The following is a 21,425-nucleotide window of genomic DNA, read 5'->3' as shown; positions in this document are numbered from 1 at the left end:
CCTGGGTCACTGTGGGCTGGCTGGCGGGCGGGGGATGGTGTCATGTTGGGAGCATTTGTGGAAAAAGTGCTCACATTCTTGACTTAAAGTAAGTATCAATATTGCAATGTAGAAATAAAAGCCTGGAATTCAAAATGGGACAATGTATTGAAAGTATTCCAAAAGTAGAAAGCCACATATTATGCAGAAAGTTCCATTTCACAAGTTTTAAAATGTATAACATGTAATTTTGTAATAATAATAAAAATTTACAAAGTAACTAACGTATTAAAATAAATGTATACAATATTTGGATTCCGAGATGTAGTGGAGTAGAAGTATTGAAAAAATTGGAAGTAAAGTACAAAATACCTCCAAATTGTACTTGTTATACTAAATAGCAGATCTACAAGCTCATAGCTATTGAAAAATAGCAGATTTACAAGCTCGGTGCCATGCTATGAACTTGTAGGTCTGCTATTTTTGAAAAATCGTGAAAATGTGCCTCAAATCTTTGAATATATATTGTATATATTTTAAGTTTTTAACTCATATCTTTGCTTCTGAGGGGTTCCCGGAACAACATATTTTCAGATGGGGGGGCGGAGGCATATTACATATACCGTAATTTTTGGGGTCCTTGACATGAAATATTGAGCACCACTGATACAGAAACATTTTTTCATGATTTAGAAGATTTAAAATCAGGCCTAAAGTAAATGTCCTTTCCACCACTAGGCCGGGGTCAGCCCTGGTTGTGACTGGCCGAGCTGTTGTCTCCTCTTCTCCTTGCAGACTGCATGGCGGCCATGTTGTCCTGCGGAGCGGCAGCCCCGAAGTCCGTCTCTGCCTGAAAGCGTGAACGCTGCGGCCGCGATGACCCGCCACGCCCCCCGCCTGCCGCTACCGCTGCTGCTGCTGGCCTGCCTCATCGTGGCAGCGGCGGCGGGTCGGAGCTCGGGACGCCGGAAGCACAAGGAGGTGTTTCTGGGAGAGAACAGCAAGTTTAAATTTGGAGGGTGAGACAGACAAACGACACGCGCACACGCGCATGCACACACACACACACACACACACACACACACACACACACACACACACACACACACACACACACAGATCAAGGTTCAAGGTTCTTTATTATTTGTCTCCCGAGGAAGACATTTGTCCTACCTAGACAAAGGGCCTGCATGCAAGCGTAGCCCTTATGCCCATGTCGCCGCAGTGCAGTACATCTTTCTTGCATCAAAGGAAGAGAAGCCAAGAGAAGAAGGAGAGAGAGAGGGAGAGAGAGAGAGAGAGAAAGAGGGAGAAGGAGAGAGAGAGGGAGAGAGATGCACACAACACAAGAGCACCTGTGTTGTCTGCAAGTTCTATAGGTTATTAACATCTATTTACATTTATGTCTGTATACCCCAAAAAGGCCCCCCCCCCCCACCAAACATGCGCTCCACCTCAAGCGGACATTCGCCTTAAAGTTCTCAGACATCTACAAGCTCACAACACGTCGCGCTGAAACGTGTCGTGAGCTTGTAGATCTGCTTATTTTCGGATATTCGTTATTTTAACGTGAACGAATCTTTGAAGTTGTCAAGCAATGGAATACGTTACTGTACGTTTCGAAGCATTTTCCCATAAACATGAATGGTCTCCGAAAATTAATTAAAGCAAAGGTTAATTAAGGCCTCAGTCTGTGATTTCTTCAACTGTTTGGCTGTATGTAGAACAGAACAGCCCCAGCAAGCACAGTCAGGACCTGGACAAATTGGTGACGTCTCGTATGGGGACAGAATCAAGCCAAGACGAGTCAGATCTGGCCCAGAATATCACCTGATTTCAACGTCCCTGGATGAATCAGAGAGTCTGATCGAGACCAGAGCAACTTAAGTCATATCATAACTAGTCAGATCTGGCCCAGAATATCACCTGATTTCAACGTCCCTGGATGAATCAGAGAGTCTGATCGAGACCAGAGTAACTTAAGTCATATCATAACTAGTCAGATCTGGCCCAGAACAAGCTATATTATTTCAGCTGGTGAAGACGTCTTGTAAATTACGTTAAGATCGTCTGGGATCTGGCCTATAGTCCTGAACGTCACCGGAGTCACCGGAGTGACGTCATCATGATGTCATTTGGCTTGTACTTGAACTTAAGCTTGTAAACATCAACATTGCATTTTTCAGTCATGAGATTTTGTTTTGCTTTTAATCCATTTTGTGCGGGAACCCCTTTTGGTGTTTTAAGCATTATGTTGTACTTTAGCTGTCGAAAAATAGCAGATCTACACGAGCTTGTAGGTCTGCTATTTTTTTTAAATCGTGAACGTTTTTAACTCAAATCTATGCTTCTGGGGTGTCCCTGGAACTACATATTTGCAGATGGGGGTCGGCGGCCAATTACATATAATTTTTGGGGGTCCTTGACATGAAAAAGTTTGAGAGCGACTGACATAGAAACATGGAGTTTTTCTGAAAACTGTCATGATTTGGAAGACATTTGTTAGGTCTAAACGGGTTAATCCATGCATCCGGTTACTAGGGTCCTCGGCACTCTAGATTTAATCTAGTTGGCATGCTGACCCGAGGCGTTAAGCCCACAGATGGTACTGTGGGAGTGTGGGTCGCCCCGGTGGCTCCGCTCAGCCAAGCACCGTGTGCCATATGTCTGAACCGGCGCTCCCTCTCCTATACTGAGCAGGATTACTGTCGCAGTGACACATCATCAGTCGTGGCAAAACTAACCTGTCTCGCGATGGTCCAACTCAGGGGTCCGTGGACCACTGGTGGTCCGTGGAGGTATTGCACGTGGTCCCTGCTGGCCATGCGTTTAGTCATGTAGGATTTGTTGTTTCATTTTCTTTCCACTATAGTTGCGAAACCGTGAAGTGAATGGCCTGGTGACTTATGATGACCGGCGTCCACGTAGTCATTTACTGACAAGTTATGACTTATGACGTCCACGTAGTCATTTACTGACAAGTTATGACTTATGACGTCCACGTAGTCATTTACTGACAAGTTATGACTTATGGCGTCCACGTAGTCATTTACTGACAAGTTATGACTAATGACGTCCACGTAGTCATTTGCTTAAAAGTTTGGATGTCAAGAAAATGGGAGAATCTCAAGAGGGGGAAGTGCACCGGATGGTCTGGTTGAATCATTATTATTAGGAAAGTATAGTCATTCTAGTCAATGGTTGAGAAACAGTGGCATGTATACACATGACAAGTGTTGCCGAAGCACTATAATCATAAAGATCCACCGTAGACAATTCCTTCCTTGCAGGTGATTCTTTTTTCTATGTGTCAGAGTTTGGAAGCGCTCGCTTTCAGCAAAGCAACGTCCTGCTGCCTCCTGCGTTATGTGCAAATTCAAAACAGGTGGTACGCAGGGCCGTTGAGTTATATCCAACAACTCAACGAGCACTTCCAAACGCCAACACAAAATAATCACCTCCAAGGAATTTCAGTTCGACAGATACATATCGTTAATATAGCAGATCTACAAGCTCACAATGCCTCGTTCGTCCCAACAATTTGACCAATGTTTGACCTAATGTTTGAGTTTGACCAGTCTATAGTATCTTTTTCATGCAGTGATGGTCTTTATCTTTTCTTCGATGTATTCAAAGGTCTTAAAAGTCCTTAAATTGTACTGCGACGAGTAAGGGTGCAGGTAGCTCTGGTCCATAGCTCAAATGCCGTTGCAGCATTAGAGCTATGGACGTGCAGGCACACTTTCGCGTCAAGAAAACGCCTAGACCAGGCATCTCTTTGGGTTTTTAAACAGCTGGTGGATGTAAATGACGTTAGTGCGCGGCGTCACCTTGTAGCGTCAGCAAAGCGTTTCCGTTTTTTTTGCAGACAGAAAAGTGAAGCAAAGCAAAGCAAAGTTACTATGTTTACCCAGGGTAACTGGACTAAGCTCAATAACTTGTTTACAGCCAGGCCCTGCTCATAGAACATTTCATGGTAGGGGTTCAATGCCTTGCTCAAGGGCACTTCAGCGGTGGTAATTTTAACGTGCCGGTCCGGGGATACGAACTAGCGACCTTCCGGTATCAAGACTGCTCCGCAAACCGTTCGGCCACCGCTGCCCCTGTGACGGTATGTGATGTGTCCTTAAAGGGCCACTTCACCCCTTTTGCAACCAGATCTTATTTTAATGATGTTTGGGAAGACAAGAAACACTTTCCTGGGCTTTTTATATGGGTAATATATATATAGTGTCCTTGACTACAATTACCATATTGCTTTGGTGCACTGTTCCCCCTTGTGGATAGGGGGGGGGGGGGGGCTGTCTTTACTCAAACAACAATGTATTCCAGGAAGTTGAGCCCAGTGTCCATCACATCGTGGTCAAAAACCCCAGGAAAGTATTTCTTGTCTCCCAAACATCATTAAAATAAGATCCGGTTGCATTTTGGGGCGGGAACCCCTTTTGGTGTTTTAACTAAGCATTATGTTATACTTTAGCTATTGAAAAATGGCAGATCTACAAGCTCATAGCGCACCACGGAGTGGCGCGCTATGAGCTTGTAGGTCAGGGGTTCTGACCGACACATTCGTCCGCTTTGTCATCACGCCAACGAGTGGGAACTGGGCTATAAGTATATAACAACATGCAGTGGTAAGGTATAAGCCACTCATCCTTCATCTGCCGGGCGTGACTTGTGTTTGCTTGTGTGTGTGTGTGTGTGTGTGTGTGTGTGTGTGTGTGTGTGTGTGTGTGTGTGTGTGCGCGCGCGTCAAAAGGACCGTCAGAGCGTTTTTTATCATCTACAAATAAAAGCTTCAAAGCGTTGTGGGCAGATGTTCTGTATGCACACCTGTTAACAGTGTGTGCGCACACACACAGAGCACCCCCCCATCCCCCCTTACACACACACACACACACACACACACACACACGGCACGCACACACACACACACACACACACACACACACACACACACACACACACACACACACGGCACGCACACACACACACACACACACGGCACACACACACACACACACACACACACACACACGTGAGATTCACACACACACACACACACACACACACACACACACACACACGGCACGCACACACACACACACACACACACACACACACACACACACACACACACACACACACACACACGTGAGATTCACACACACACACACACACACACACACACACACACACACACACACACACACACACACGTGAAATTAAAGAAATATCAGATGTATAAGCTCACAGTGAGCTTGTACATGTGAGCTTGTACATCTGCTATTTTGAATAGCCAAAAAGATAACATCTAAACCGGCACAGATGCTTTGCCTGGGGTTTTTTAGGGGGGGGATTTGGTCCTCACAAGAGTGGAGGTAGAGAGAAGACGCACGCACGCGCATGCACACACACACACACACACACACACACACACACACACACACACACACACACACACACACACACACACACACACACACACACACACACACGCGCGCGCACACACACGTGCACGGTCGCACACAGTTCAGAGTGAACTAAACTCCAGCCCCAGCTGTGCTCAGTAATTACACTTCACACTTCCTGAATGATGGCCAGAAGGGTCTTCCAGGACACCAGGACAATGGCTATAGACAGATATACTACTTTGTTGTGTGTTGTTTAATTACAGGAGATGTTCATTTATTTGCCTTCTGCCCGAGGCACAATGTTTAATCTCCTAAAAGATGTTTCTCTTCAAAGGGAACACCCCCCCCTATCCCCACCACCCCGCTACCTCAAACCATGCAGCCCTTTCAAAGAGTGCCCCATAAAGCAGAAAATTGGGCTTGTCTACTCTCTGGGCTGTGGACAGTTCAGAAACTCTCCTACCATGGTGACATCATCGATGGGGAATCCAAGTCGAGAGAAACGGCAGATTTTCTATCCCTGTAAAGTTATAGCATGCTATAACGGAAGCCATTGTTCTCGTAATGATCTAAATAAGACATTTGAAATTGTGTTAAAAAAAAAAGAAAAACCTGCCTGATGATCATTTTGGGCACAAAAGTTTAGTGACCAAATCAAAACAAATCTGCTGCTTCAAACGCCAGTGAGCATGAATAGCTGGGGGTCCTCTAGTTATATATAACCCTGGTCTGCCCACACATTGAAACTCACTCTGGAGCAGTGGAGCCTTATTATATTTCATCACACGACATCAGAGCCAAGCTCACAGCGCATTGCAATGTGCATTGTGAGCTTGTAGATCTGCCATTTTTTCTTAACCCATTTAGGCCTGACGTCGAAAATGTAAGGACCCCAAAAACTGTAATATGCCTCCTCACCCTCCCCCCCCCATCTGAAAATATGTTGTTCCAGGGACCAACATATTATTAACCATTAACAATTATTATAAATGTGCATAAAATTTGCAAAAGAATATATATATATTTTTTTTTACATAATTTCCTCTGATAAGTCCTAGTAGTAAAAAGTAGTAGTAAGTTGAAATCGTTTTTTTGCAAGTATAAATTAATCCGGGTTTCACAGGGTTAAGAGGTCAGTGCACCAGAGTCCACTACTGATGAACTGTAATAATCCCCTTGACAAATGATTCAACTGTCCAGCACTTATCGCCCCTTATCAAGTCCTGAATGAAGATGACGATGAAGGAGGCGATGAAAACGAGGAGTCGCTATAGCATCGAGTGACCTTTTAGTGGTATCTGTATTAGAGCAATACTCCCTCTGCGGCCCGGCTGTGCAGCTATATCTGTCACTGGCACTCACACTGTTCTGCCAAGAATTGTGAAATATTCTGGAATGGCATGTGTTTATACATACGTATGGGGAGGCAGTGGCTCAGGGGTAGAGTGGCTGGATAGTAACCGCAAGGTTGCCAGTGCGAACCCGGGCTCCCCCAGAGTTAGTGTCGAAGTGTCCTTGAGCAAGACACTGAACTTGAATTGCTCCTGATGTGCTAGTTGGTGCCTTGCATGGTTTCTGCTGCCATCGGTGTATGAGTGTGTGTGTGTGTGTGTGTGTGTGTGTGAATGGGTGAATTGATACACAATCTATGTAAAGCACCTTGGATAAAGGCGCTATACCATTATATATATGCTGTTGGGAGGAAACCTCTTATCTCCATATTTAAACTTTATTGTCTTCTAAATCCTGACAGTTTCCTGAAAAACCCCATGTTTCTATATCAGTGGTTCTCAAACAGTTTCATGTCAAGGACACCCAAAATATATGTAATTGGTTGAACTAAGGATTTTACTGTGTGTGTAACTGAAGGCTTCGAGAGGACAGGAATGATAGGGAGGAGGAGGAGGAGGAGAGACAGACGGTGATATATGACAAAACCACAACCCTGTCTCTGGCTGAGAAAAAACGAACTATAATTATACCCTTAGGAAGATTGACACAGCTCCCTGACAGACAGCATACGTGTGCCTCTCTCTCTCTCTCTCTCTGTGTGTGTGTGTGTGTGTGTGTGTGTGTGTGTGTGTGTGTGTGTGTGTGTGTGTGTGTGTGTGTGTGTGTAAATGTAGACATGTGTACAGTACATGTGCAGTGGTGTTTACTGGCCGGGTGGGCCACCGAATTGGAGGGTCGGTCGGTGGACCATCAGAAAAACCATAAGTCTTTTGGCAGCTGCATGCATGGCCTCGTCTGTGTCTTTACAGAGCCTTCTCATTATGATGTCATGTGGGGCGTGTTCCGCTAACTGGCCAATCACTCACACCCAAGTCGACTGTCAAACATCGTCTCTGTTGGGTGGTAACCTCGTGTCACCATGGGGCGGCGGTGGCTCAGGGGTAGAGTGGCTGGATGGTGACCGTGAGGTTGCCAGCTCGAACCCGGGCTCCCCCAGAGTTACTGTCGAAGTGTCCTTGAGCAAGACACTGAACGAACCCCTAATTGCTCCCGATGTGCTAGTTGGTATACCTTGCATGATTTCCGATGCCATCGGTGTATAAATGTGTGTGTGAATGTAATGCACAATCTCTGGCGCTATATAAATGTACCATTTACCAGGCTTTCCACCTCAGAGGAAAGCCTGGTCTGTATTCCAAAATCGCCGTATGAACCGGTCTGGTGCGGGTGATATCGCTACGTCATGTTGTAGTATTGATTTGTAGTCATCAGGCGGAAGGAAACAATCATCTGGAACTTCCTTTTCCTCAAACCTGGACAAGTGTGTGTGTGTGTGTGTGTGTGTGTGTGTGTGTGTGTGTGTGTGTTATCCAACATTTGAGCTAACACCCCTAATGTTCTTGTTGTACAGTACATGGAAAGCATAAAGGTGTTCATTGAAAGCAGCTCGAAACGTGTCGCAGCTATTTTTGTGTGACGTCGTAGTATCGAGTATAGGAAAAAAACACACACAAAGTTAGAATATTATGGTGATAGAATAAGAGGTTTCTGCCCGACAACAACCATACTCTACACGTGTAATCTGCCCTCACTAATCCAAGCAAAATGTACTGTATAATGTACTGCATTCATTTAGGAAAAAAACACACACAAAGTTAGAATATTATGGTGATAGAATAAGAGGTTTCTGCCCGACAACAACCATACTCTACACGTGTAATCTGCCCTCACTAATCCAAGCAAAATGTACTGTATATTGATGTGTGTGTATGTACACTTTGTGTGTGTGTGTGTGTGTGTGTGTGTGTGTGTCCAGGCGTATAGACTATAAGCTGAAGAAGCAGGACAGTACGAAGACTCTGTTGATCAAGACGGAGCAGCTGCTCAGAATCGAGGAGCACGACTTCGCCATGAGGCCTGACTTTGGAGGTCAGACATGCACGCACGCACGCACGCACGCACACACTTATATATATATTGGTTTAGGTTCTCCTAATCCACTCATGGTTGATTGTTGTCAATCACTCACTGGTTGTTTTCGAGGCTTGCACAACATGGCGTTTTAATGAGAAATACAGAGAATTGCTTGTTTTTATTGGTTACATTTTGGTAGTCAAAGTAATAATCTGAATTTGTGAACACACACGCACACACGCGCGCCCGTGCACACACGTGCGCACAGATAAACAAACCCACGTGCACACGCACAGACAAACAAACCCACGTGCACACACACACGCGCGGTGACGATTGCAAACGCCCACACCTCATTCTCTCCTGACCCTGATTCAGGTCGATTTGATCCACTCACTTATCGCATCAATTAACACCCCAAATCACTGGTGTGATGCGTAGGCGTTTGGTCTGTGGATGATGATGCTTCATGTGCTGATGTAGCGCTGATGGTGACCGCTGGGTCAAACAGACAGGGGGATCCAAACCTTTTTTCAAATATATGTATTTATAAATATGGAAATACCAAAGGGGCCGACTGCGTCTCCTGTCTGCTACTCCAAAGTCATTTCATTTTGTTCAAATGGTAGTTTAGCAAACATTTACCAGGAGTGAGGATCAAACAATCTTTTTTTAAACACACAGTTCAATGTTTGAATCTCACATGGATATATACTGGCGGGGCATGAATAATAATGGAAGCCGTGGGCCACATGAAACCTGTCATTGTGCCCTGCATGATTGGCCCCCGGGGCCAGACTTTGGACATAACAACTCCAAATGTCTGGCAGTTGCCCACATAACGCGCTGTTTGGTTGCGTGTGCAAAAAAATATTCCGTGTTTTGTCTGTGTGCGTGTGCGCGTGTGTTCTCCAACATGTGAGCTAACACCCCTGATGTCCTTGTTGTACATGAAAAGCATATATATAGGGAGGTTTTCGGCCTGTATTTTCTTACAGCCTAGAGGAAGCCTTTCTAACCAAACTGCTAAAGTATCATCAGCCAGAGCAGCAGACCATATAGGCTACAGATGTGAACTTTCAGTTTATGAATGGTGCAACCACTATGTGTTCACCTATGTGTTGTTCACCTATGTGACGTTAATGAGCCAATGATTATGAGTACCAGTAGGGGCGCTGTTGTACCAGAAACAGAGAGAGAGAGAGAGATAGTATTAGTGCTGCACTGTTGCCTGCTAATGAGAGAGAGAGCGAGAGAGATTTTTATACTTTGGTATAGGCTATAGGTTGGTGGCGAGGGGCCTTCATATATGGCAGTACAGTACAGTACAGTACAGTACAGTTAGCAAGGTACTGCTTTGTATCAGCTATTATAGGAAGCCGCTCAATTTGGAGGAGGCGATGTTTCCTTTATCCATGATTGTTGTCTGCTGTGTCTTGTCTGTGTGTGTGTGTGTGTGTGTGTGTGTGTGTGCGACAGTGTGAATGCATGCTGTATTGTATTGCTTTCCAATCTTTGTTATTTTTGTCACCATGCACATATGTAAATTTACTCACGTAGCCAGGCGTGAATAATCTGGATTATATGTAATTTATGGAACAGATGGAGTGGTGGAAACACACGTAATATCAATTTGATCATCTCTCACGACGCACGCACACACACACACACACACACACACACACACACACACACACACACACACACACACACACACACACACCTTCTCTAAATCAGGGCCCACTCGAGCATCTCGGGAGCGTTTGCGGACCGCCCATGACCCAGCGTGGAAATAAACAGCAGCTCGGCCATTGAAATGACAGTGTTCCTTATTGTATGTGTTATTGTTATACTTTGTTACTTGTGTTGGATTATGAAACTATCTCATATTTTGACCATCATATTTAATTACAAAAAGAGAAGTATACGACCAGAAGCGGATAATTATGTCATTATATCAACTTCATGACAGGGGCGGACAGTCTGGATACCAAAATCAGCCCGGGAATTTAAATTACAGTGGCCCATATTTGTTATTTTTATGTATACAAATAAATGGGCCAAAGCACATCAATCAATCAGCTGATGCAATCAAATTACTACAAATGAAAGGCCTCCAGCAGGATAGACTGTGGGACCACACCTCTATGGTCTGCTGTACAAAGCATACAGCATCGTACCGCACTGCACAGGCTTACAGAACCCGTCACAACCCATATTCTGACACGTGCACGCCTCGTGGGCGCCTGAGCTGTCTGTAGTTGGTGCACGAGAGGAACAATGTTAGTGGTGGCTTAATGGATGTAATAATTACATTAGTAATTGTAATAGTTTCAAACCAGGATTTTTCATGAAGTAAAAGCATGCAATTAAAACATTCCCGTAAACTCTGCTAAACATTTCATTCAACAAATCGATTACCGCTCCCAATAATTTGACATCATCTGCAATTTCAGTTATTTTAAAGATGGATGACATCATTTGGTACTTCTTTCTGTTTTGTATGTGTCTATGGAGTTAACATTACTGTAATAAAGCCCTGTGTATTTTTGGTTCTTTCCTGAAAGCTGAAAACCTTCCAATCCAATGCATTTTTCCCATAGACATTTCAAAACATATTTATTTAAAGACCTTTTAAGCGTCGTACGAAGCCAACTCTTGTCGTGACAAATCATGACAACACACACAATATTTTGGACCAAACAAATAATTACAAAGAAGAAAACCAACAAAAAAAGTGTTGTAACCTGCCGTTTTTTACTTTCTAATTCTTTGTTTGGCCTGAAAAATTGTGTTTGTTGTCATGAATTGTCACGACAAGAGTTGGCTTTGTCCGCGGCCTAAACGTCTTTTAATAAATACTTTCTGAAAAGTCTTTGAGGAAAAGGAACGGGGATTTTTTTCCCGGGTCTCTCGGGGGGGGGGGGGGGGGACGACGACACTGCAACACTCTATACCTGATGATCATGCTTTTCTTTTCTTTTTTGGGGGAGGGGGGATCACGACACTCCCTCTTTAATTAATGTAATTTTCTTTCATTTAATGTTCTCTCTCATGATGGCTCTCTGCCAATGAGCCTGTGGCGTGTGTCCCTGCCTTCACCCTTCACTCTTTTCTATTTCAAAGTGACGTTTGTAAAGTCACAATGAAGCACATTGCATTATTGCCTTGTTGCTGAAATGTCACTTGTGCTATACAAATAAACGCTCCTTGCCATGCCATGTGTGCAATCTTGTTGCGATTAATTGAAACTTTCTTGCAGTGTATAGTTTCAGTTTAATTCAAAAGTGCAAACGTTGCTCCCTTGAATATTTCCTTGAATTATTCATGAATGCGATGCTATAGCGATTCAGGGGCTGGAGTCAGGCTGTAATGTAGACGGGGTGCAATGACTGAAAAGTGTAACTGTTGACAATAGAGTCCGGGAGCCGTGGGGCTGAACGTGGTTTCGTCAGATAACTAGCTTGTAGGTCTGCTATTTTTAAAAAATTGTAAAAATGTGGCGCAAATCTTTGAATATATATTCTTTCAAAGTGAATGTTTTTAGCTAAAAGTGGGGGATCTATACATTCTCAATGAATCTGTTGGTGGTAGTGCAGCTGGTTTGAAGTACATGCATGACCTTTCCCATTCTTTTCTCCCAGACTAGTAGTCTATAGTTTCCTCCATAGTTTCCTTAACGGAACAGGACCTGAAGGTCCAGATGGCACTTGCCTGGAATGCCTATAGCACAAGATGAGGAGTGTGGAAATTAGACCTCAAAAGGCGGCTGTTTGTATAGCTACAGTGATTGGAGGAGATATGTCATGATAGGACATGGTATTCCTAGCTGACCGCCGTCTCCCTGGTATCTCTGCTGACTGACATGATATTGTAATCACAGTAGACCTATATCTCGAAGATTAGGTAGACATCACTGTCAGACAGGTATGTGGTTGACAGTGGCTGGATGGTTCAAAGGTCTGATCCATCAATGACAGTGACGTCTGCATCAGCAGCATTCCTCCCGACCTGAAGTGACGTCTTCAATGTGTGGACGTGGCTTTCTGAATTACTTAGACTTAGATCAATCACTTCTTTCTTTAAAAAAAATATATATATATCCCACGATTTTGTAACCCATTTTTTCACCCGTGTGTCAATTATCTAATGTGATCCTGGGCTCTACACACCCTCCACCAACCTAGTCCCCATTATGGGGGACATGGGGAGAGCAACGGACTTGAACTCATGCTTCCTAATCACTTCTTTCAATGTATTTAAAGAATCGATTTTCACTCATCTTCTAACACCGTGCTCATGCTTCTAATCTTTTTTTTTAATTATCTTTCTTGGACTTTGTCTTTCTACAACAAACAAAGTGCTGCCTCTTTTCCAATATGCATGTTCATATTTATATTATTAAGACGTGCACCCCAAGCTATACAAGAATCAGTTGAGAAAAAAACTTTTATCTGACCAAACCACGTTCAGCCAAAAATCAACCTTTGGTTCCAGGACTACAAGGAGATACAAACAATAGAGAAGCATGACTACATTACTGAAGCGCGTTGTCCAATAGATCTAGAACCTTTGGTGTTCCCAGAGAGAAGACAAGCCATACAAAAAAAAAACAATTTGAAGTGCACATGATTGTATTTTGTCTCCCTGCTCTTCTATCGAGACATTTACATCATGTCAAAGGTCATCTTCTTCTTTCTTTGGTGTGTCATGGTCAGATGTCCATCTCGGCAGCGGGCAGCCTGGTCTCAGGTTCCACATGGAACAGGAACAGTGTGCAGCCTGGTCTCAGGTTCCACATGGAACAGGAACAGTGTGCAGCCTGGTCTCAGGTTCCACATGGAACAGGAACAGTGTGCAGCCTGGTCTCAGGTTCCACATGGAACAGGAACAGTGTGCAGCCTGGTCTCAGGTTCCACATGGAACAGGAACAGTGTGCAGCCTGGTCTCAGGTTCCACATGGAACAGGAACAGTGTGCAGCCTGGTCTCAGGTTCCACATGGAACAGGCCGGCCTCCGACACGGGACAGGTGGTGATTATGTGGTCAGCGGTCTGCTCCGGCTCGCTGCTCTGTCTGTCCATCAGGCCAAAGGTCACGTCTCACCTATAGACACAGGATCTGACACGAATTTTCACCTGATCAAGATTCAATTCATCCCCTTAATATCAAGCAGGCATGCTTGCTCTATTATTTGGTATATATGTCAGCACTTGCTGCCGGAAACCGGGTTCAAAGCCGGGGTGGAAGAGGATGGTGCAGCTTTAAGGGCTGTATAGATCTCTGATTGTCTGGCGACACCAGACTACTATAGACTAGTGCATTCCATGCAATTTAGGAAATTACATGTGTGCTCAATGTGTGTCCTGTTCTGCACTGTTTGCAGTGTGCATTATCTTGTGTGTGCGTGTGCGTGTGCATGTGTGCGTGTGCGTGCGTGTGCTCGTGCACGTGTGAGACAGGGGGGGTACGCGCAACATGCGTGTGCACGTGCAAGCGCATGTGTATTGTGTGAGCGTGCGTTACAGCAGTGTGGTTCTTTTTTGACCCAAAAGAGAAATGAGATGTTTGCCCGGTACCCCAACTGCAACTAGTAGATCTGCTATTTTCTGAAAACCTCATAGTTCTGAAACCTTTTTTTGTCATTATGGAAATTATTCAATTTATTTTTTATTTCATTCATGAAATAGGCTACTTTTGAATTTTTTTGGAATTGTATTGAATTGATGAAAAGTAGTTATTTTTTAAATCTTTTGAAATAATATATTTTTAAATATAAAACAAAAACAATGGGGGATATTTATTCATCCATTTATTTAGATGATTTTCAAAACTCTAGAGACGCATGGTGGTGTGCTGAGGCACCAGGTTAACGAGTATGGGCATTCTTCAGAGGAGCAGCCCAGTTTTAATTGCAACCAATCTGGACCGATAACACAAGTATATTAATGCACATGTCACAGCAGAATGTGCACCTTCTGTGGGACTGAGAATCAACCTGTTACACATACCATACATAAACAATACAATGAACATGTATTGTAGAACAGCATATATTACTCTGACAGAGGCTGCTCTGTCACAGTGTGTGTGCGTGCATGGTGGGGTGTTTCAGTATGTGTGTGTGTACTGTGCATGCATGGTTGGGTGTTTCAGTGTGTGTGTGTGTGTGTGTGTGTGTGTGTGTGTGTGTGTGTGTGTGCATGCATGGTGGGGTGGTTCAGTGTGTGTGTGTGTGTGTGTGTGTGTGTGTGTGTGTGTGTGTGTGTGTGTGTGTGTGTGTGTGTGTGTGTGTGTGTGTGTGTGTGTGTGTGTGTGTGTGTGTGTGTGTGTGTGTGTGTGTGTGTGTGTGTGTGTGTGTGCGTGCGTGCATGGTGGGGGGATTCATGTGTGTGTGTGCGTGCATGGTGGGGGGGGGGATTTGTGTGCCAATCTGGATTATAACAGGTCTGGAGCAGATGGAGTGGTAGGAAACACCTGGAATCAATGATGATTGATCATCATCATCATCATCATCAAACACACACAAACACACACGCATGTACAACACGTTGTGAACGTGTAGATCCGCTGAATAGCTGAAAAGCAGTAATTACCCGGGGATGCCCTAGCTGAAACACTCTCAGGGACCCCCGTTTCAGATGTTGGATCATCTATTAGTAAAACACAACCAGATTTAAAGTCTAAAAGCAGGTGCGTAAAGCCTCAGCAAAACTGTGTGAGCAACATCAACATGGCCTGAGGAAAGCTGTGCAAGCTTGCAGTGATGGGTAATTTTTTATAGGTTGGATCAAAAACTCCTACTCCAACATACATGATGCAATACGGAAAATTGACTCACTCCAAGCTTGTCTTTTCTTTTCTTCCTTCCTCTTAGCCCCTCTCTCTCTCTCTCTCTCTCTCTGACCAGTATATGGTCAAAGAGAGGCTACGCGTCATGCGTAGCCTCAACGGTATCTTGTGGTCTCGTCGTCCAGTTGTTGGGATAACAAAAGCACCAGTGTCCGTCCCACATCCCTGTGGTATTTCCAGGAGCTGTAATTTCAACGTAGACACACCGAGGATGACCACAATTTCTGGTTTCTAAGATAAGTCTATAGCTCTGTGGTGCGTGCGTGCGTGTGCGTGTGTGTGTGTGTGTGTGTGTGTGTGTGTGTCTCACAGAAATACACAAATACTTTTTTTGGGGGGGGGGGCTTTTCTGCCTTTATTGGATAGCACAGTGGAAGAGTGACAGGAAACCAGGAGAGAGAGATGGGCACCGTTGGTTCCCAGTTTGAACCCGGGGCTCCCCCAGAGTGTCCTTGAGCAAGACGCTGAACCCCTAATTGCTCCCGATGTGCAGGTTGGTGCCTTGCATGGTTTCCTCCGCCATTGGTGTGTGAACGGGTGAATGTAATGCACAATCTATGTAAAGCGCTTAGGATAAAAGCGCTATATAAATGTACCATTTACCATTTACATTTATTTGAAAACTTTTATTTAGTAGTTGCATTGTAGTGTTTGATTATTGCAAAAACATACAGTAACCATTCTGCCGCATGCATACATTTCGTCCATTTGAAATTGGCCAAGCTTGTAGATCTACTATTTTCAAAAGATCATTATGCATTTTGATAACGTGCCACCGAGTGGCACGCTATGAACTATTTTTTAACTATTGTAGATCTGCTATTTTTCAATAGCTAAGGCATAACCTAATGCCAAAAGGGGTTCCCGCCCAAAATGGGTTAAGTACATTTTGAAGCCAATACTCTTGTACTTACTCAAGTACATATTGAATTCTTGACTTTTTCTTCTACTTCTACTGCTTAGAGAAAAGTGCTTATACACACCTGCTGGGACAGGTGCGTAGGAGCAGGCAACCAGTGCAACAATGAGAGAAAACATGGAAGTTCCGCAACCAGAAGTAGTTTATTATGCTACTTGGTTACAACGTTTCGGTCCATTATGACCTTCATCAAGTATCTCGCAGTTACCTCCTCCATTTTAACCACTTCCATTTATATGTCTGCTATTCCTTGTGCATGGTGACGGCATACATAGCCTACTATAGCACAGTACAGTATAGGCAGGTGTGAGTGAAAATGCAATGCAGTGCAAAAGGACAACAAACACAAACTAATCCAGTGTCCAGCCTCTGGCAAACAGACACGCCCTAAACTAAAAGCCTGTACTTTTCATGCCACTGTTGCCATGTGTCGAAGGAAGGATATACTGTACCGCTCACCCGGTTTGAGGCTTAACTGGAGGTGCTGGAGCTAAACAACACTGATTTGTGTGTGCGGATTATAAAGGATAGAGAGCGGAGTGGGAGTGACAGCTATTCATTTCAATGGAAGATGCTTAGTGGCGTTTTGACGCACCCGGAAGACTGCCAGAATTAAAATTATAACTCAATGGCTCGAGCGAGTGCACAAGTTGAGAGCGGTCTCACATTTGAGGTCAGGTTTGATGTACATTGTACGCACATGACGTCACTGAATGTCGTCCGCCCACCTCCATGCATTTCCTGGAACGTGCTACAGTTCCAGCTTTGGCCAGTATGTTAATAGTGACAGCTTCAACGTTTGCCAGCCGTTCTATCTGGGGGTTTAAGTTGGCGGATATACTTTGCTTTATCATAATTAGCCTGATTTACACTTGGCTGCATGCCGGTGTCGTGTGCCGAACATAGCCAATCTACAAGCTCACAATGCGTCTCAATGTGTGTGTAGAGTGAGTTTGTAGATCAGTCAGGCGGCACGTGACACTGGCATGCCACTTTTACCACTCTTTAATACTACTTTAGTTACTAGTCTTCCTTTATAGATTTGGATTATTATTGCATAACCCTATTCGGCCATTTGGAAATAGCAGATCTACAAGCTCACATAAATTCGTTGCGATGCAATACATTGTGAGCATCTAGATCTGATATTTTCTAAGTACTTTTACTCAAGTACATTTTTTAATTCCGGACTTGTACTTCAGAGTATTTCCACATTGCGGTATTGATACTTTTACTTAAGAAAAACGTTTGAGTCCTTTTTTCCACCTCTGGTAAAAAAAAACCTACAGCCTTTTCAACCGAATGTATAGTTTTCACGTCACTGCAGGCTTACACTCAAACACAGTCGCACAGCACTTATAGGATGCCTGTCTTATGAAAGGAACCACTGACAAAGGAAGAGTCATCTAAAATACATGCAGACAGTATATAATACGCACGTTGATTCCACATTTCCTGTGGTTCGCAATCTACACGCTAGAGACAGACTGGATTACAGGGTTTCAAAGAAAGCTGTCAGACTCGAAGGATGTCTGAGTCGAGACCGTATGGATCGGGGCAGAAGAAGGATTAAGAGCAAGTTCTTTACCCCAAAAATACCATGCCTGGGAGTCGTCTGCGCCACACCCAGGTCCATGTATTGTATGCTCATCCCGTCTCACCTGTCAAGCGTCGCTCCCGCCTCAAATCCCACAGTATAACCCTGAAAACTTGAGGGAAAACTGATGAGGTGAATGTCGCTTTTCCTCAGAACAAATCGGTCTCGGGAGGCAGAAGGTGTGCTAATAGCATAAGAGCATAATTATCGTTGATGTCGGGCATAAACCTCCCTTATCTCCATATTTTAACTCTGTGTGTTTTTTCGTAAGCAGGGGGGTGGGGGCATACGTTAGTCGTATGTCCAGTTAGTCCGACATACGTGGCCGGTTAAGACTCAGCCGTGGCTTCAGCGTGCGTTTAGGGTTAGAGGTAGAGTTAGTGTTTGGGACGTCGGACTAACGCACCCGGCAGCTACAGCGTCACACAAAAGCATTGAAAGTAGCAGATCTGCAAGCTGGAGAGGCAGCACGAAGTGACGCTGATCTGCTACTTTTTCTCTTTTGGGATTTTGAATCATGAAAAAGTAACAGTTTTGAATATGTGAAGTTTCGACAGAGACGATATTATGTTTATTAGTGAAAAAAAACTGTAGATAAAACGAAGAGCCTCCTCAGTCTGCCGGGTGGATACTGATTCGCTTTCTCTTACATCCCTCCTATAGCCAGGTTTTGTAGGCAGATGTCAATCTCTCAGTAAACAATTACCTCATCAATCATACTAGACGGTATGCACATTCATAAAGTGAGTGACGAATTGAGTGGCGCATAGAGTGGCAATTAAAGTGAGCTTAATGTCATTTAACGTTGTTCAATGCGATCACATATAGGACTTCTCTGTTTGGATGTATGGGACATCAAAGCCAGCAAGTAGTTTTTTGCCACTCGGTAGGCGTTCCCGCATAACGTCCGGGTATGATGACGATGTCACGCGCATACCCTCTATAATTCTGGCAAGGCCAGATATGTATTTTATTTTCATAAAGACAATGGGAGAGAGGCGTTAAGCGTCATCTAGACCACCAACAGCATCTGCTAAAATGATCTTCTTCTGACCCTGTTATCAGGTTATGCCAGGCAGCCATTATGCTGTTCACACATGCTGGCGCTGGGCGAATGCTCGCTGGCTGAGGTCCAGGCCAGTGTTATAGGCAGTGGTGGGGAAAAGCACTCAATTAGTTTACTTTAAGTAAAAGTATCAATACTGTTTTGTAATTCAAAATTTACTTGAGTAAAAGTACAAAAGGATTGGCATCAAAATGAACTTAAAGTACCAAAAGTAGAAAGTATATACTCAGTCATTATACAGCATGTCTCATTTCTTGTAGATCTGCTGTTTTCAAATCGCTGAGCTGAAGTGGTTAATGTACGTTTTGTAATAATAATCAAAGTAACTAAAGTTTTCAAATATATGCAGTGGAGTAAAAGCACAATATGCCTCTGAGATGTCATGGAGTTGAAGTAAAAGTACTGGAAATTGGAAATACTCAAGTACAAATACCTCAATGTTGTACTCAAGTACAGTATACTTAAGTAAATGTACTTAGACACTTTCTAGTAGCACCCAAATGTAGAAGAACAAACATGGGAAAGTTCTCATTCCACTGCTCTGCCAAGAGCATCTGGGGAGGTACATTTTCCCATCTCTTTTGTAGTGTTTGTGTTTGTTGATGCCATGTGTGTTATGGTGTTAATTTGTGTATGCTATAGTATGTATATTGATTAATTGAATACATACTATAGGACCACGATGGATCGCCTTATCCTTTTTGTGTTACTGTACCGCACGTGCTGTTGTTTTATACATTTCTGCTTCATAAACGATTTATTCAATCGATCAAAAGGTGCCGTGCAATGAATCCTGGTGGCCCGTTGTTCCGACCAAACGGCACGCATTATAACTAGACCTAAGCCTGACCCTAAGCTATGACGGAAAATGTTCGGCGACTAACGTTTTTAAATAAAAAATAAATATAGAAACAAGCTAAGATGACTAAAGCTATGACTACCGGTAAAGCTATTGACAATTTCTTCAACAAATAAAAACTAAAATGTTAGGAGGGACTAGTGGAAAAGAGTAGATCAGTAGAACTAGAACAAGTCATTTTATGTTGGGTTGCATTCTGCATATAGAAGATCTACAAGCTCACAGCGCTGCAACGTATTGTGAGCTATAATAGATCGGCTTCTATATTTACAGCATGCAACCAATCTGCCATTACGACGCCATCAAGACGACTAAATCAACTGTAGCTGTAACTAAATCGTATGATATTTAGTCGACTAAAACTAGACTAACACTAAAACATTTCCGATGACTAAAATATTACTACGGTAAAAACAAAAGTTTTATTCAAAAGACTATGACTAAACTAAATTTGCTGTCAAAATAAACACTAACAGGCCTTAAGTTGGGAGTGGGACCAACTGACAGAGAACCCTAGAATGTCTCCGATGGTGGCTTATCTTATCTGTGCAGTCAGGTGGCTCAGGTGTCCCCTCCTGTCATGTGAGAGCCAAGCAGAGACTCTCACGGGAGTCTCATTGGAGTCAAAACAATCCGAGGAAGCGCTCAGGCTCACGTCCACCAGACAATTTGCTGGCGCCGTACTTTTCCATGCTTTCAACTTTTTTTGGTCCATCGTCCATTTCTTTGATCTTTGATTCTTTGATGATTTATATCTCCAACAGCTGCGACACGACGACCTTTATACCACTGGTTCTCAACGTGTTCTCAATGTGTTACTATGGCGTCACAATCATTTTAGAAACATTCGCGGGAGGATTGCCGACCACCCGAGGCATGGATTCTTCTAGCGACAGGACCGCGATGGGCTGTCAAATATGCATGTTTTGATTGTAATCAAAATCAGTGATTTAGACAGGTATGGGGAAGGGCGAGGTTATGAATGGCTTTGAATGTATGGAGGAGGATCTTGTAGTCGATGCGGTATTTGATGGGGAGCCAGTGGAGTTGGGGTAGTACAGGAGGTGATGTGACTGATGACAGGGGTTCTGGTGATGATACGGGCAGCAGCCTTCTGGACCAGTTGGAGTTTATGGAGGAGTTTGTGTCAATGGTGAGGGTAAAACTGAGTTGCTTGGCGAGTGTGGATTTTGAACCAATGAGGACTACTTGCGTTTTGTCTTGCATATTTAATTGTACCTTAGTGGGGCCTTCTGTAGTCGTGTTTGCAGTCTCTAGTCATGGTGCCGTGGCGTGGGGGAGAGGAGAGCGGGCTTAGTGTCCCATTGGCCGTGGGGCTTAGTGTCCCATTGGCCGTATTATAGGACTAGTCTC

At 43.9% G+C, this 21,425-nt stretch overlaps 1 protein-coding gene across 1 annotated transcript in view; it reads left to right on the top strand.

The window, feature by feature from the left end:
* Positions 1–878: 878 nt before the first annotated feature.
* The window catches only part of LOC308336188 (gamma-aminobutyric acid receptor subunit rho-3-like), a gene marked incomplete at its 3' end in the record, with an annotated part of 38,204 nt that continues 17,657 nt past the window's right edge, over positions 879–21,425 (top strand). Inside the window, exons 1-2 of the mRNA XM_080793477.1 lie at positions 879–998; positions 8,662–8,774. Coding sequence (XP_080649603.1) covers positions 8,756–8,774 — 19 coding nt within the window. The 5' untranslated portion in view covers positions 879–998; positions 8,662–8,755. The remainder of the gene's footprint in view (positions 999–8,661; positions 8,775–21,425) is intronic.

The sequence above is a fragment of the Protomyctophum bolini genome (genome assembly GCF_963924005.1).
Source record: "Protomyctophum bolini genome assembly, chromosome: 21".
Classification (NCBI taxonomy): Eukaryota; Metazoa; Chordata; class Actinopteri; order Myctophiformes; family Myctophidae; genus Protomyctophum; species Protomyctophum bolini.
Note: the sequence above shows the minus strand (reverse complement) of the source record. Positions and strands in the feature narration are given on the sequence as shown.